This window comes from Parambassis ranga, chromosome 24, assembly GCF_900634625.1.
Source record: "Parambassis ranga chromosome 24, fParRan2.1, whole genome shotgun sequence".
NCBI lineage: Eukaryota > Metazoa > Chordata > Actinopteri > Ambassidae > Parambassis > Parambassis ranga.
In genome coordinates, this window is record NC_041043.1 from 17,364,085 (window position 1) to 17,380,464 (window position 16,380).

The 16,380-nt window shown below is 51.2% G+C and overlaps 1 protein-coding gene across 7 annotated transcripts in view; it reads left to right on the forward strand.

Annotated features, from left to right (window-relative positions):
- The window catches only part of adgrg6 (adhesion G protein-coupled receptor G6), a 47,686-nt gene that overhangs the window by 7,529 nt on the left and 23,777 nt on the right, over nucleotides 1-16,380 (forward strand). For 4 of the 7 annotated variants that reach the window (XM_028396802.1, XM_028396804.1, XM_028396806.1 and 1 more), the window contains exons 3-8: nucleotides 11,151-11,498; nucleotides 11,721-11,854; nucleotides 11,929-12,208; nucleotides 12,367-12,540; nucleotides 12,723-12,770; nucleotides 16,100-16,165. In XM_028396802.1, coding sequence (XP_028252603.1) covers nucleotides 11,151-11,498; nucleotides 11,721-11,854; nucleotides 11,929-12,208; nucleotides 12,367-12,540; nucleotides 12,723-12,770; nucleotides 16,100-16,165 — 1,050 coding nt within the window. The remainder of the gene's footprint in view (nucleotides 1-11,150; nucleotides 11,499-11,720; nucleotides 11,855-11,928; nucleotides 12,209-12,366; nucleotides 12,541-12,722; nucleotides 12,771-16,099; nucleotides 16,166-16,380) is intronic. The other 3 variants (XM_028396803.1, XM_028396805.1, XM_028396809.1) reach the window with 2 other exon arrangements.

Below are 16,380 nucleotides of genomic sequence, written 5' to 3' on the forward strand. Positions count from 1 at the left end.
CCTCCTCCTCCTCCTCCTACCTCCTCCTCTCCTCCTCCTCCTCCTCTTTCATGCCTCCCTCCTCCTCCTCCTCCTCCTCCTCCTCCTCTTCATGCCTCCTCCTCCTCCTCTTCATGCCTCCTCCTCTTCATGCCTCCTCCTCCTCCTCCTCCTCCTCCTCTTCATGCCTCCTCCTCCTCCTCTTCATGCCTCCTCCTCTTCATGCCTCCTCCTCCTCCTCCTCTTCATGCCTCCTCCTCCTCCTCCTCCTCCTCCTCCTCCTCCTCCTCCTCCTCCTCCTCTTCATGCCTCCTCCTCCTCCTCCTCCTCCTCCTCCTCCTCCTCCTCATGCCTCCTCCTCCTCCTCCTCCTCCTCCTCCTCCTCCTCCTCTTCATGCCTCCTCCTCCTCCTCCTCCTCCTCCTCCTCCTCCCTCCTCTTCATGCCTCCTCCTCCTCCTCCTCCTCCTCCTCCTCCTCCTCCTCTTCATGCCTCCTCCTCCTCCTCCTCCTCCTCCTCTTCATGCCTCCTCCTCTTCATGCCTCCTCCTCCTCCTCCTCCTCCTGCCTTCATAACAAACTGCTCTTCCTCCTCTCTTCCTGGTTTCCTCTGTAATCAGTGCTTTTATTTTGAAACATGTGCAGCTTTCATTCATTCATCGTCTCACTCAGTTGTGCGTCTGTTCACACATCACTGTGGACTGTTGATTTCTTTATTGATTGATTGACATTTAAAGATTCGGAACTTATCGCTTTGTTTGTGCATTGATCAGTGTTGAAATGATCAGGTCTGTGGTTTGATCAGCTCATTCATTTGATTGGTTATGAGGATGTTTGATGACACGTGTGTTCATACGCACATGTTACCACATGACGACACATCATGTCCATACGCTCAGGATCCTTCCGGGCCGGCAGCAGCCTTGGTTGGTTCGGAATGTTTTGTGGTTCTTTGGTGGTCTGTGATGTGACCGGCAGACCCTGCAGCTCCTGCAGACCCTGCAGACCCTGCAGCTCCTGCAGACCCTGCAGACCCTGCAGCTCCTGCAGACCCTGCAGACCCTGCAGCTCCTGCAGACCCTGCAGACCCTGCAGCTCCTGCAGACCCTGCAGACCCTGCAGCTCCTGCAGACCCTGCAGACCCTGCAGCTCCTGCAGCTCCTGCAGCTCCTGCAGACCCTGCAGCTCCTGCAGACCCTGCAGACCCTCTAAAGTCCAGGTGTTTCCGTCTGGATGTGATTCACACCTGAGCAGGTCGCACTTCTGTTTGATCCCACCCAGTTTGTGTGTGGTTTGTGTGTTTGTGTGCATCCCTCCGTTTACTGAGGCATACATGTCACAGGTGGTTTCCCTCAGTGTGCAGGACCTTCTTCCCGTGTTCACCTCAGACACATCTGACCGATAGTGAACATCACCACACGGTTCACACACATACTTTTTACTCTACTTGGACTCGTCTGCAGACTCAGACCTGCTGGCACAAAAAGCCGCCAGCCACAGCACCGCCTGAACACAACACGACTGCGTCCTGTGTGGAGAGCTGCAGGGAGCACAGACACACACACAGTAATGTAATATTTAGTGTTTCATTAAAGTTTTATTTGAAGGTCTGACAGGAGCCGGCACTCTCCTTCCTGACAGAAGTGTGTGGACGCCCTGCTGCTCTGACTCACAGTCCCTGCAGTGAGTCAGTGCGGTGCTGTGACAAAGGTGTCCACAAACTTTCGGCCACATGTTTTACTCAGTATCAGATAGATCTGGAGGCGGAGGCCTGGAGGTGGAGGCCTGGAGGTGGAGGCCTGGAGGCGGAGGCCTGGAGGTGGAGGCCTGGAGGCGGAGGCCTGGAGGCGGAGGCCTGGAGGCAGGCCGATGATATGTTCCACATTTATGCCAAAAACACTCATTCAATCAAAGAGGGAGAGAGAGAGGAAAGTAAGAAGAAGTAAGTGTGTGTGTGTCTGTGTGAGTGTGTGTGTGTGTGAGTGTGTGTGTGTGTGTGTGTGTGTGTGTGTGTGTGTGTGTGTGTGTGTGTGTGTTTAATGTATTTTCCATACCCTACCAACGGCCTCATGCCAAACCGAGCGGTTCACACACACTCGTAAAGTTCCCAGCAGTACTAAACCACAGCACACACACACACAGTGGTTAGGAGTGGACGAAGCACTGCTTCTGGTGATTACAACATAACCACAGTGTGTGTGTGTGTGTGTGTCAGAGTGTGTGTGTGTGTAGATGCTGTGTTTGTAGTTTCAGCTTTCTGTTGACTCGGTCAGTCTTCACAGTGAGCTCACAGACTGACAACAGACTGTCTGTGCTCACACAGGATCAGCTGCCTGTGTCCTCACAGCAACAGACTGTCTGCCTCCTCTGTGACTCCTCCTCCTCTGTGACTCCTCCTCCTCTTTGACTCCTCCTCCTCTTTGACTCCTCCTCTGTGACTCCTTCCTCTTTGACTCCTCCTCCTCTTTGACTCCTCTTCCTCTTTGACTCCTCTTCCTCTTTGACTCCTCCTCTGTGACTCCTTCCTCTTTGACTCCTCCTCCTCTTTGACTCCTCTTCCTCTTTGACTCCTCTTCCTCTTTGACTCCTCCTCTGTGACTCCTTCCTCTTTGACTCCTCCTCCTCTGTGACTCCTCCTCCTCTGTGACTCCTCCTCCTCTTTGACTCCTCTTCCTCTTTGACTCCTCTTCCTCTTTGACTCCTCCTCTGTGACTCCTTCCTCTTTGACTCCTCCTCCTCTGTGACTCCTCCTCCTCTGTGACTCCTTCCTCTTTGACTCCTCCTCACACTGATCTGCCTCCTGTGATGTCATGATGAGCATGTGCAGATGTAACAGCAGGATAGTAGCCAGTAGCAGAGGACAGTCAGAGGACAGTCAGTGGACAGTCAGAGGACAGTCAGAGGACAGTCAGAGGACAGTCAGTGGACAGTCAGAGGACAGTCAGAGGACAGTCAGTGGACAGTCAGAGGACAGTCAGTGGACAGTCAGTGGACAGTCAGAGGACAGTCAGAGGACAGTCAGTGGACAGTCAGTGGACAGTCAGAGGACAGTCAGTGGACAGTCAGTGGACAGTCAGAGGACAGTCAGAGGACAGTCAGTGGACAGCTGTCTCCATTCTCATACACACTATCAGCAGCTGTCATTATTATTGACAGGAGGCCTGACTCATCTTCATCAGGCTTTGCTGCATTGACGCTCATCATGTAGAGACAGAGGCTGAAGGAGCAAACAGGACGAGTCAGGATGATTAGAATCAGGCCTGCAGCGAAGGAGGGACATTTACACCAGTCTGCAGTCAGCAAACAGTCCTACAGGCTGCACAGTCTGTCCTCCGGAGACACAGAGAGAGAGACAGAGAGAGAGAGAGCGACAGGGACACAGACAGAGACAGAGACACAGAGAGAGAGAGGGGGGGGGGTTGTCATACATGTTTCATAACATAATGTGGGCGTGTGCTGCTGGACTGTATCAGCTGCTCTGACGGACTGTCCACAGTCTGAGGGACCAAAGTATCTCTGTCTTATTCTGTCCTCCCCCTCTTCCTCTTCTTCTCCTCCTCCTCCTCCTCACTCACTCCTCTTTGGGCTCTGACTTTCACTCCTCCCTCCTCAGATGCCACTCTCAATTATCTCCTCATGAAAGACAAGAGCAGGAGAAACACCTGCGGGGTGAGTCAGCATTTACCTGGACACACACAGAGACACACACAGACACACACAGAGACACACACAGAGACACACACAGACACACACAGACACACACAGAGACACACACACAGACACACACAGAGACACACACAGAGACACACACAGAGACACACAGACACACACAGAGACACACACAGAGACACACACAGAGACACACACAGACACACACAGAGACACACAGAGACACACAGAGAGACACACACAGAGACACACAGAGACACACAGAGACACACACAGAGACACACACAGACACACACAGACACACACAGAGACACACACAGAGACACACACAGACACACACAGAGACACACAGAGACACACAGAGACACACACACAGAGACACACACAGACACACACAGACACACACAGACACACACAGAGACACACAGAGACACACACAGAGACACACACACAGACACACACAGAGACACACACAGAGACACACAGAGACACACACAGAGACACACACAGACACACACAGAGACACACACAGAGACACACACACAGAGACACACACACAGACACACACAGAGACACACAGAGACACACAGAGACACACACACAGAGACACACACACAGACACACACAGAGACACACACAGAGACACACACAGAGACACACAGAGACACACACAGACACACACAGAGACACACACACAGAGACACACACACAGAGACACACACAGACACACACAGAGACACACACACAGACACACACAGAGACACACAGAGACACACACACAGAGACACACAGAGACACACACAGAGACACACACAGGGACACACACACAGGGACACACACACACACAGACATTTCTGATAGATTTAAGAAATAGATGAAGTGACAGATTCTTTCTCTGTGGTTTGTTCCATAATTCTGAGGTTTCTTATAAATGTGCAGATGTTTATCAGTGAGTGTGTGATGTTTGTGTTGTGGCCGTCTGACAGAGAGAGAGAGAGAGAGGGGGAGAGAGAGAGAGGAGAGAGGGAGAGAGGGGGGGGAGAGAGAGAGGGAGAGGGGGGAGAGAGAGAGAGAAAGAGAGGAGAGAGAGGGAGGGAGAGAAGGAGAGGAGAGAGGGAGAGAGGGGGGGGGGAGAGAGAGAGGGAGGGAGAGAGAGAGAGGGAGAGGAGAGAGGGAGAGGGGGGGGGAGAGGAGAGAGAGAGAGGGGGGGAGAGAGAGAGAGAAAGAGAGGAGAGAGAGGGGGGGAGAGAGAGAGAGAGGGAGAGGGGGGGGGGAGAGGAGAGAGAGAGAGAGGGAGGAATGTGGGGAAACGCTAGAAAGGACAGAGAGCTGTAAAGGGAGAAGGGCAGGCTGACGGAGGCTAATCTACAGGATTAGAGGCACACGGTGGTTGTAGTGGAGCTGACGGAGCTCACAGTGGAATGCCAGCCGCTCACTGAGCGCCGCTCTGTTAACAGGAACTCCTTCAGTCACTCTTTGAGGTGGTGCAGGTGCTCCAACCTGTCCTCCATCATCATGACACACAGACCAAACAGACAGCTGGTCTCTGAGTCCTTCTGGACGCCTGTCCCAGATCAGAAGGAGCGTGATGTCATGATGACCTTTGACCTCCAAAATCATCCTCCAGTTCACCTTCGCAAAAACACCTCCACCCTCCACCACTCCACCCTTCATCCCTCCACCCTCCATCACTCCACCTTTTATCCATCACTCTACCCTCCACCACTCCACCTTCCACCACTCCACCCTTCATCCCTCCACCCTCCATCACTCCACCTTTTATCCATCACTCTACCCTCCACCACTCCACCTTTCATCCCTCCACCCTCCACCACTCCACCTTTTATCCACCACTCCACCTTCCATCACTCCACCCTTCATTCCTCCACCCTTCATTCCTCCCACCTTGTATCCATCCACCGTCCTGTCCTCCTGTCCTCCTGTCCTCCTGTCCTCCTTGCTCCTTGCCTCCTCCCTCCTCCCTCCTCACCTCTTCCTCTGTTTTCATGTCTTATGTTCTCGTCTCTTCGTCTCTTCTCTCTTTGTGTCTCTTCTTTTGGACCAGGCTGCTCAGCTGTCCTGTCCTTCCTCCTAGTCTCCTCTCCTCTCCTGTCCTTCATGTCTCTCTTGTCTCCCCCTCTCATCCTCTGTGTATAAATAAAACTTATGTATTTTTCTGTTGATCATTTCTGGCTGTAAATACATTTCATTTCTCTCACAGCTTCTCTGCTTTAATCCAATTAGCACACAGTTGAAATGCTCAGCGTCCACAGAGAGGAGCTCCATCGTTTATTCATTAATATTTAACGATTAATGCCTCAAACATCCCCCATCTAAATGTAAATGTGCCAACAGTAATCCTCCAGTCATTACACGCTGCTCATTCATGTTAGCTCGTCCCGCTAACAGGAAGCTGTCTGTCAGGCAGAGCAGAGGATGCTGGGAAGGTTTATATCAGAGAGGGTGACACCCCCCCCCCCCAACACAAAGTGTGTGTTCTTACACCAGCAAGAGGAGAGGAAACAAGAGGAGAGGAAACAAGAGGAGAGGAAACAAGAGGAGAGGAAACAAGAGGAGAGGAAACAAGAGGAGAGGAAACAAGAGGAGAGGAAACAAGAGGAGAGGAAACAAGAGGAGAGGAAACAAGATGAAACAAGATGAGAGGAAACAAGAGGAGAGGAAACAAGAGGAGAGGAAACAAGATGAGGGAATGAGGAGAGGAAAGCAGAGCAGGAAGCAAGGGATGAGGAAGTGAGGAAGGAAATCAGATGGATCCTGGATGAGGATAAACAGGGAGCAAGAGATGAGAGACAAACAGAGGAGGAGAAAGGGAGTGAATGAGGAGGAGAGAACAAAGAGGAGGCGAGGAAAAGATGGAGGGGGGGGGCAGGAACAAAAGGAGGAGAAATAAGAGAAACAGATTCCACCTGTTCACCATGAAGTCATCCTGCTGCTCTGAGACATTTGGTTATCAGCTCTATGTTTACATGAGAGGACTTCCTCTCTGCTGCACACACACACACACACACACACACTCACACACACACACACACACACACACTCACACACACTCACACACACACACACTCACACACACACACACACTCACACACACACTCACACACACACACACTCTCTCTCTCACACACACACACACACACACACTCACACACACACTCACACACACACACACTCTCTCTCTCACACACACACACACACACACAGAGACACACACACACACACTCACTTACACACACACACACACACACACACACACACAGTGAGTTTAATGATGAAGTTCTGACAGAGAAACTGATTCACAGACAGACATGTTTACATTGTCACAGAAAATATTAGGTTCAGTTAAGGTGTGTGAGAGTGTGTGAGTGTGTGTGTGTGTGTGTGTGTGTGTGTGTGTGTGTGTGTGTGTGTGTCATAGTGTTATATTGTTTGTCCTCAGGCAACAGAAATCTGCCAAATGAGATTTTCCCCATATATCTGGGGTGTTATATACTGTGTGTGTGTGTGTGTGTGTGTCTGCGTGTGTGTGTCTGCTGTCCCCTGGAGGCCGAGCAGAGTAAAACGTTCTGGTAGAATTCCAGCTGAAATGTGTAGTGTGTAGGTTGTGTTCATATGTTGTGTGTCTGCTGTGCTGTCAGACATTAAGTGTGTGTGTCTTAGAGGCAGATCTTCACCCCAAACTCACATGCAGCCTGTTTATCAGCTCCATTTATGTGGGTGTTATAAGGCCCGCCTCCTCTTGATTTTGATTGGTCAGTGACCAACCAATTGTGGTGCCAGCTACCTCTGACCCAGCTCAGGAGCTGCATCCTTTGAAGGACACATTATTGGACCCACGGTGGTGGAAACAGGCTGTCGTTCCCTCAAGGTGGCATCAGGTGGATCCCTAAATGTAAATTTTCGCAGCAGGTTGCTAGGCAACAGGGGTAGCACATCATGATAAACAGGAAGTCTTCCGCTGACAGCGGAAGCAGCCGCTGGTGTAACCTTTGAAGCTACACCTGCAGTCTGTGGAGCACGTCCAGCTGGCTCCAGAACTCTCTGCTCTGTTCAGCCCAGGCCGCGGCCTCCAGGCTCAGGCTGTGTCAGAACTTGTAGTTCAGGCTGCAGCCACTGGGGGCTGGCTCCAGAAGTCATTTCCCATAGACTCCCATGTAAACATGTCACAGCAGAAATGAACATGTTTACAGCCTGGAACAAAAAACCTCTCTGGTCTCAGATGATCAGTTCTCTTCTGTCAGCTGAACGGAGCGAGAACTCGTTTCAATTATATCCAGACATAATTATGGGCGATGCGCCGCTTCCTCAATCGCCCGCCCCCCTACACTGCGCTCTTTGTCTGTAGTTGGAGTTTGGGTGGACTGTGACGCTGCCAACATCTGATTGGTTCTGATTAGTTCTGTTTAGTTCTGAAGCTCAGTCACCCGAGAGGAGCTCGGAGTAGAGCCGCTGCTCCTCCACATCGAGAGGAGCCAGCTGAGGTGGCTCGGGCATCTGGTTCGGATGCCTCCTGGACGCCTCCCTGGGGAGGTGTTCCGGGCATGTCCCACTGGGAGGAGGCCCCGGGGAAGACCCAGGACGCGGTGGAGAGACTATGTCTCTCGGCTGGCCTGGGAACGCCTCGGGATTCCCCCAGAGGAGCTGGAGGAAGTGTCTGGTGAGAGGGAAGTCTGGGTGTCCCTGCTTAGACTGCTGCCCCCTCGACCCGGCCCCGGATAAGCGGTGGAAGATGGATGGATGGATGGATAGTTCTGTTTGGTTCTGATTGGTTGTGTTTGGTTCTGATTGGTTGTGTTTGGTTGTGTTTGGTTCTGATTGGTTGTGTTTGGTTCTGACTGGTTGTGTTTGGTTCTGATTGGTTCTGATTGGTTGTGTTTGGTTCTGATTGGTTCTGTTTGGTTCTGATTGGTTGTGTTTGGTTCTGATTGGTTGTGTTTGGTTCTGTTTGGTTGTGTTTGGTTCTGATTGGTTCTGATTGGTTGTGTTTGGTTCTGACTGGTTGTGTTTGGTTCTGATTGGTTCTGATTGGTTGTGTTTGGTTCTGACTGGTTGTGTTTGGTTCTGATTGGTTCTGTTTGGTTCTGATTGGTTGTGTTTGGTTCTGATTGGTTGTGTTTGGTTCTGTTTGGTTCTGATTGGTTCTGATTGGTTCTGATTAGTTGTGTTTAGTTCTGATTGGTTCTGTTTAGTTGTGTTTTGTTCTGATTGGTTGTGTTTAGTTCTGATTGGTTGTGTTTGGTTGTGTTTGGTTCTGATTGGTTGTGTTTGGTTCTGATTAGTTGTGTTTGGTTCTGATTAGTTGTGTTTGGTTCTGATTGGTTCTGTTTGGTTCTGATTGGTTCTGATTGGTTGTGTTTGGTTCTGATTAGTTCCGTTTGGTTCTGATTGGTTGTGTTTGGTTCTGACTGGTTGTGTTTGGTTCTGATTAGTTCCGTTTGGTTCTGTTTGGTTGTGTTTGGTTCTGATTGGTTGTGTTTGGTTCTGATTGGTTCTGATTGGTTGTGTTTGGTTCTGACTGGTTGTGTTTGGTTCTGATTGGTTGTGTTTGGTTCTGATTGGTTCTGATTGGTTATGTTTAGTTCTGATTGGTTGTGTTTGGTTCTGATTGGTTGTGTTTGGTTCTGTTTGGTTCTGATTAGTTGTGTTTAGTTCTGATTGGTTCTGTTTGGTTCTGATTGGTTCTGTTTAGTTGTGTTTTGTTCTGATTGGTTGTGTTTAGTTCTGATTGGTTGTGTTTGGTTGTGTTTGGTTCTGATTGGTTGTGTTTGGTTCTGATTAGTTGTGTTTGGTTCTGATTAGTTGTGTTTGGTTCTGATTGGTTCTGTTTGGTTCTGATTGGTTCTGATTGGTTGTGTTTGGTTCTGATTGGTTGTGTTTGGTTCTGATTGGTTGTGTTTGGTTGTGTTTGGTTCTGATTAGTTGTGTTTGGTTCTGATTGGTTGTGTTTGGTTCTGATTGGTTGTGTTTGGTTCTGATTAGTTGTGTTTGGTTCTGTTTGGTTCTGATTGGTTGTGTTTGGTTCTGATTGGTTGTGTTTGGTTCTGATTGGTTCTGCTCTTTGGCGGCTCTCAGGCTGCAGAGTTAAAGGATCAAGAGAAACACAAAGTGGTCCTGATGGAAACCTGAGAGGAAGCTTTGAGGCTTTTGGAATGAATTGGGTGGCTCACACACACAAAGCAACTTACTCTCTAAGCTGAATGAAATCAGTGAATCAGGAGAAGTCTACACTCCCTGAGAGAGGGAGAGTGTGTGTCTGTGTGTGTGTCTGTGTGTGTGGGAAACAGAGCAGCTGCTATGTAAACTGTGGCTTCTAGTTTTCCATTAGCAGAAAAAAAGTTTGCTGCCTTTTGATGTTCCTGAAATTTCATGCTGAACAACCTTAATGGGAGCAAACACACAGACACACACACACACACACAGACACACACACACAGACACACACACACAGACACACACACACACACACAGACACACACACACAGACACACACGCAGACACACACACACGCAGACACACACACACGCAGACACACACTGACACACACACAGAAACACACAGACACACACAGAAACACACAGACACACACACAGAAACACACACACACACGCACACACACACACACAGACACACACAGACACATACACACGCAGACACACACAGACACACACACAGAAACACACAGACACACACACAGAAACACACAGACACACACACAGAAACACACAGACACACACACAGAAACACACAGACACACACACAGAAACACACAGACACACACACATACTCCTTCAGCGGCCCGTCACTCTGAAGTCAATGAACATGAAGCTGGATGTTATTGAACAATGTGAGCCCAGTCAGCACACACAGACACACACAGACACACACATGCACACACTGCTGTTGGTGACGTCTGCAGTCCAGTGGCTGTGGTCTGGCTGTAGGGATGAACGGAGTCCATTGTTGCCCTGAGTGACGGAGGCGGCTCCGTCCCTCTCAGCCTCTCTGTTGGTTCTGGGATCAGCTGCACATGTTGGACTCTCAGTCACTCTGAGCTGAACCCGCAGGGTTCCTGGGGGTGTCTCGGTACAGGGTTATCTTTAAGACCTCATGTTTTCCTCCTCAATCTCTGACTGCATGTGCATGGATGTAGAAACTTTTGTCCTTCCTCTGTGGTGACCAATCAATCGTGCCTTTGATTGATTGATCGGCTCCTCTCTGGGCTGCCCAGCCTGCGGCTAACTGCACGTTAGCGTGGTCTCTCCTCGTCTCCATCTTTGACTCCTGGGTCAGGAAACCCTGTGCTGCTGAGTCGGCTGTTTGTCCTTGAAAACTGCGCCCCCTCCTGGTTACTAATGGCAGTCTGCCTCCTCTGTCTGCGTTCTCTGCCTGGGCCCTGTGTCCCTCTGTCTCGTCCCCTTGTGTCCTCGTCTCGCTGTCCTAACAGTGGAGGTTGTGACGCTGTGATTGAATTTGTCGCCTGCAGTTCTGGGCTGCAGCAACACAAACTGCAACCTGGTGCTAACGGAGGCTCAGGGGGACATCACGTCGCCCTGCTACCCCCAGATATACCCCAACTCTCAGGCCTGCAGGTGGGTCCTGCAGGCACCGGCCGGCTTCATCGTCCAGCTCTACTTCGCGGACTTTGAGCTGGAGGAGGCGCCGGGCTGCATCTACGACCGGGTTATGGTGAACACGGGCAGCACGGAGGTTAAGTTCTGCGGCCTTACAGCTGATGGGCTGACACTGAACTCCACGGGGAACGTGATGGAGCTGCTCTTTACCTCCGACTTCAGCGTGCAGAAGAGAGGGTTCAGTGTAAGCTTCCAGCACGGTAGGTCCAGGCGAGCAGCAGGGATGTGGATCAACAAATTCAGGCTAACACACTGCTGTCAGGCTACAATTAAACATGCTAATCCTCCAATACAAACACTGTTAGGAGAGAAATGACCTGGAGGACCAGCTGTCTGAACCCGGGCCCTGTTCTGGTTGTGGTTTCTTGGTGATCTAACACCTTCAGACTGTCTGACTTGTGATGTGTCTTCTCCTCCTACAGTTGCTGTGGCTCTGAGGAACCAGAAGGTAAAGATAGGCAACGGTAACGGCCAGACCACCAAGGTAGCTGTTGCCCTGCCAACGCTCAGTCACCTGACCATCTGCTTCGAGGTGGAGCGCACCAGCCAGAAGCAGGTGCTGCTCGCCAGGGTTTCTGTGTGTTTCTGTGGTGTGTCCGTTCTCTAACTGTCGTCTCACCTCCTGAACAGAAAGAGTGGCTCTTCACCTACTACAAAAGTAACGGAGACACGGCCTTGAGTCTGGGCTTCGATGGGTCCGGGGTGAAGCTGGTGGTCAATGCAGTCGCCTGCCCGCTCGACTCCATCGTCTCTCAGACCGACTTCACGTCAGCCATGAGGCCGTTCTGCTTCCTCTGGACCTCCTCCAGCGGCCTGGTGGCGGGTTATCTAAACGGCATCTACAGGTCGACCATCTGCTCGGCCACCATCGGGCACTCGGTGGAGGCCACCGGAGAGTTCCGGCTCGGAGGTGAATAATCCTGATGACAGAGTTCTGATCCTCAGCATGTCTGTGCCGTTATCTTCAGCCTAATAAGCTCTGATAAACCACTCTTGTCTGCCTGATTGTTAGGGTTGTGTTTGTGACATCACTGTTACTTCCTGTCTTCATCTGTCACATGGTTTCAGGGCAGGACAGCTTCAACGGAAACATCTACAACCTGCGGCTGTGGGACTACGCCATGACGGAGCAGCAGCTGGCCGCGCTGACCTGCGACACCGTGGGCAACGTCCTGGACTGGGACAACAGCCAGTGGATCATTCCGTCCTCTGTGGCCCAGACCGACGCCACGCTCAGCTGCAGTGAGTACTCCCTGTAACCATGACGATGTGCAGCGCTTGTTGCTTGTCTGGCTGCCTCAGTGTTTGACCTCCATGTTGCTGCTGTGATCTGGTCGCCTGGTCGGATGTTGCTGTTGATGTATTAACGAGCCTCCTGCATCATTGATAACGTGTTTTTGTTCTAATCTGTCTTCTCTTCACAGTCTGCTACCCTCATTGCATTCATTTAACTACTACTGCGCCAGCTAGTGGTGAGTGATGCTAACACCATGCTAATGTGTGTGTGTGTGTGTGTTTGCTTGTGCTAACAGAGCTTGCATAAAGGAGAACATGTCTTAAACTGTTTGTGATTGAGCCGTCCTCACAGGCTGTTAATACAAACTCTGTGACATCACCCACAGCTGCTGAGTCTCCATCCATCGCCATCCTGACAGCAGCCAGCCGGGGCTTTGGTCTGGTGGCACCTGTCTCTAGTGTAGTGGAAGGATTGTAGTTTTTGACACTTGTGGACCGCGCTGTCCTGTTTTTGTGTCCAGCAGGTGTCAGTGTGTTGTTGTTGATGGGCCGCCCTCTTCACCTGTGGGCCCTGCTCAGGGTTCTAACCATGAGGTGGCGTGCTGACAGCACGTCTATTTGGGCTTTCCCGTGGTCAGGTGATAGCGGTGATCCTGCAGAAGCTGGTTCTGTTATTCTGCCTCCACACTTCAGTGAGTCCTTCACTGAGTCTTTGCTTTTGGACCAAAGAACCCTTCAGACTTCACGTTGATCAAGACATCAACAACGATGATGACAGCTGTGTTCCGCTCGGACAACTTTATCAACATGTCTGCTGATCAATAATCTGTTTACAGTATAGAGACCACCATCAACGTGGCCGCCTCCAGGAGAGGCTGTGATAACAGACCAGGATCTGTGTGATGGCCCTGAGCTGGAGCTGCTGTCACAGGCCGGGGCCTCCAGCAGTCTCACAGTGAACACAGAGGTCAGGGCTCGGGTGTAGAGCATCACTGCTCCGAGTTCAGGAACATGTTTCCGAGAACAGGAAACATGTTCCATCATCACCTAGAACATGTGTGTGTTATTAGAGCCTGTATGAGGACAATAACTGACATGTAAAGTGTTAAGCGGTCTGTGGAGCCGGGCGGCCCTCCCTTTGTTTTTGGCCTGTACTTGGCGTTCAGTGAAATGTTGTTGGGCTCCTCCTCACACGGAGGATCTGAGCTCTCAGGTAAGACCCCAGTCAAAGCCTGGCGTGTTTTTACAGGAACTTGGACAGTCTTTTTCCATCGTGCAGGGCTGGAGGTTTTATAGCTGCTGCTGGCTCCGGGTGTTTTCTCCTCTCATCCTTTAGTCAAATGCAGCCCTGTTCCTGCAGGCTGCTCAGACCTGCAGGCACGCCAGAGAGGTGGCAGAACCAGTGCACTGTAGCGATGTTACGATGTTGTAGCTTAGCTTAGCTTTGTTGCTTGGTGACCTCAGTTTGCTGTTTACGAGCAAAGCAGGAGCGTTAGCCAGCTAGCTGTAACTTTAGTTTCAGTAGCTGCTGAGTGCAGGGACTTCAGGTGAATCCGTGAGTATGCTAATCTAAGCTAAGGTTCCTTACTCTCAAATTTGAATCAGTTCAATCTGTTTTAATACTGCAGAAGCTTCCACGCCTGGCCCTTACACACACAGACACACACTCAGAGCTGTGTTTCATTTTGTTTACCATGAAAATGTGTTCTTTTTTTATGAGCTCTGGACCTTGTGAAGAGGTTTTATGTCCCCCTTTGGTCCAGTAATGAGGCCTGTTGAGTGTGTGTCTGTGTGTGTGTGTGTGTGTGTGTGTGTGTACTACTATATGTCCTGTATACATGTCCGTCCTTCCTCCAGTAAACTGTCTTTCATCTCCTTTTAATGCCTGAGGGGAACATGGACTCCTGAACACACATAGTCTGTGTGTGTGTGAGACCCAAACAACAACAAACAAAAACAAACTCAGATGTGAATGGCAGTTCCATGCCGCTGTTAGCAGAGCGTCCGGCCCACAGAGCATGCAGCCCACAGAGCATCCGGCCCAGAGAGCAAGCAGCGCACAGAGCATCCGGCCCACAGAGCATCCGGCCCACAGAGCGTCCGGCCCACAGAGCGTCTGGCCCACAGAGCATCCGGCCCACAGAGCATGCAGCGCACAGAGCGCCCGGCCCACAGAGCGTCCGGCCCACAGAGCGTCTGGCCCACAGAGCATCCGGCCCACAGAGCATCCGGCCCACAGAGCGCCCGGCCCACAGAGCATGCCTCTGCCAGCCTCCATGTTCCTGCAGTATACGGGGCAGATGGAAGGCTGTGTTGCTGCTGCTTGAAGCACACTCACACAGCTGTGAATAACAAACATGTTTTTTCCACTAATGACGCTGAGTTACAGCTGCTGCCTGCCGCTGAGTCAGAGGATCAATCACAGCTCATCAGCTGCCGTCACCGCGGCGACACCCCGTTAACACAGGATGAAAATATGTTTATAGTTATTAGAATATTCTGACTGAGTGATCGTCATTAGACTGAAACACACACAGTGTGCAGAGGGTCACAGCAGACAGTCAGTGTGTGGAGGACGCAGAGCTGCTGCTGTCTTCAGGCTGACCTGCAGGAACAGAACTCTGAACCATCTCATGCTTCCTTTCTCCTCCTCCTCCTCCTTCTCTTCCTCCTCCTCCTCCTCCTTCTACTCCTCTTCTTCATTTCTGGCCACTGTGAGCAGACAGAGGCAGCTTCTCCTCACCTCCTCTGAACCACACGCCACCTCCATGGTGAGTGAAGTCCTGTCTTCACTTGTCTGATCGCTGACAAACCCCCCCCCCCCCCCCCCCCCCCTCCTCCCCCTCCTCCTCTTCCTCCTCCTCATCTTTCTTCTCCTACTCTTGTTCCTCTTCCTCATTCTTCCCCTCCTCCTCTTCCTCCTCCTCCTCTTCCTCATTTCTGGCCGCTGTGAGCTCACAGTTTGTTCAGCCAGCCTGCATCCCGCCACAGACCGCAGCCTCTGATTGGCTGCAAGTCAAAAAGCACCAATAGCAGTGTGGGAGCGTTCTTCTAGTTCCTGTGTGAGAAAGAGAAGGACTTCACTCTATGAAACCGTTGGATTGAGCTGAATGACCGACCCTGGATTATTCAGCTGTAATTAGCACAGATGTGAAATGAGGATTATCCTCATCATGTGACGTGATGATGTTTGTGTTACTGCTGTACGACACAGAACACTGGGCCTCCTGCAGATATGTGTGAGATGACAGAGCTGCGAGCTCAGCAGAGGGAAACATGTCCACCTCAGCCCGCCTCCTTGTCCATATATGGACTGATGAGACGTTTGGTGGACTCGGGCGCTGTCAGGATGGCGACAGCTGGAGCCTCCCACGCAGACTCAAAGCTGCTTTAAAGAAAGGTGTGGGTGATGTCACAGCCTGTACAGTCACCGTGGGCGGGGCCCGTCACCATGGCACCTGAGAAGATGGTGGAGAAGCTTGTTGCAGATGGGCCAGTCTGGCCTCGTAGACTGCTGTGAAACATTGAAAGCATCTAACTGGTCTTTAATCTGTCCTCTCCACAGGCGTCTCTCCACCCAGCAACACGCCGCTCACCACCACCTGCCTCTCCCCCGCGCTGGGCTGTCCAGGTAACGTACAACAGGAAATGTGAAGTAGTTTTAGGAGCAGCCATCGCTCCTGTTCAGCCGGCACATGCATTGTATATGGGGTGTGGCTGGTCACCATGGTAACAGGACCCAGCCCATGATGTTCTTATAAGCTGAGCAGTGAGAGAAAGCTCCTGCTGCCTCGGTGTGGCCTGTTGGACAGCAGGGTGTGTTATGGAGCATGTTGGGTGTTTTGG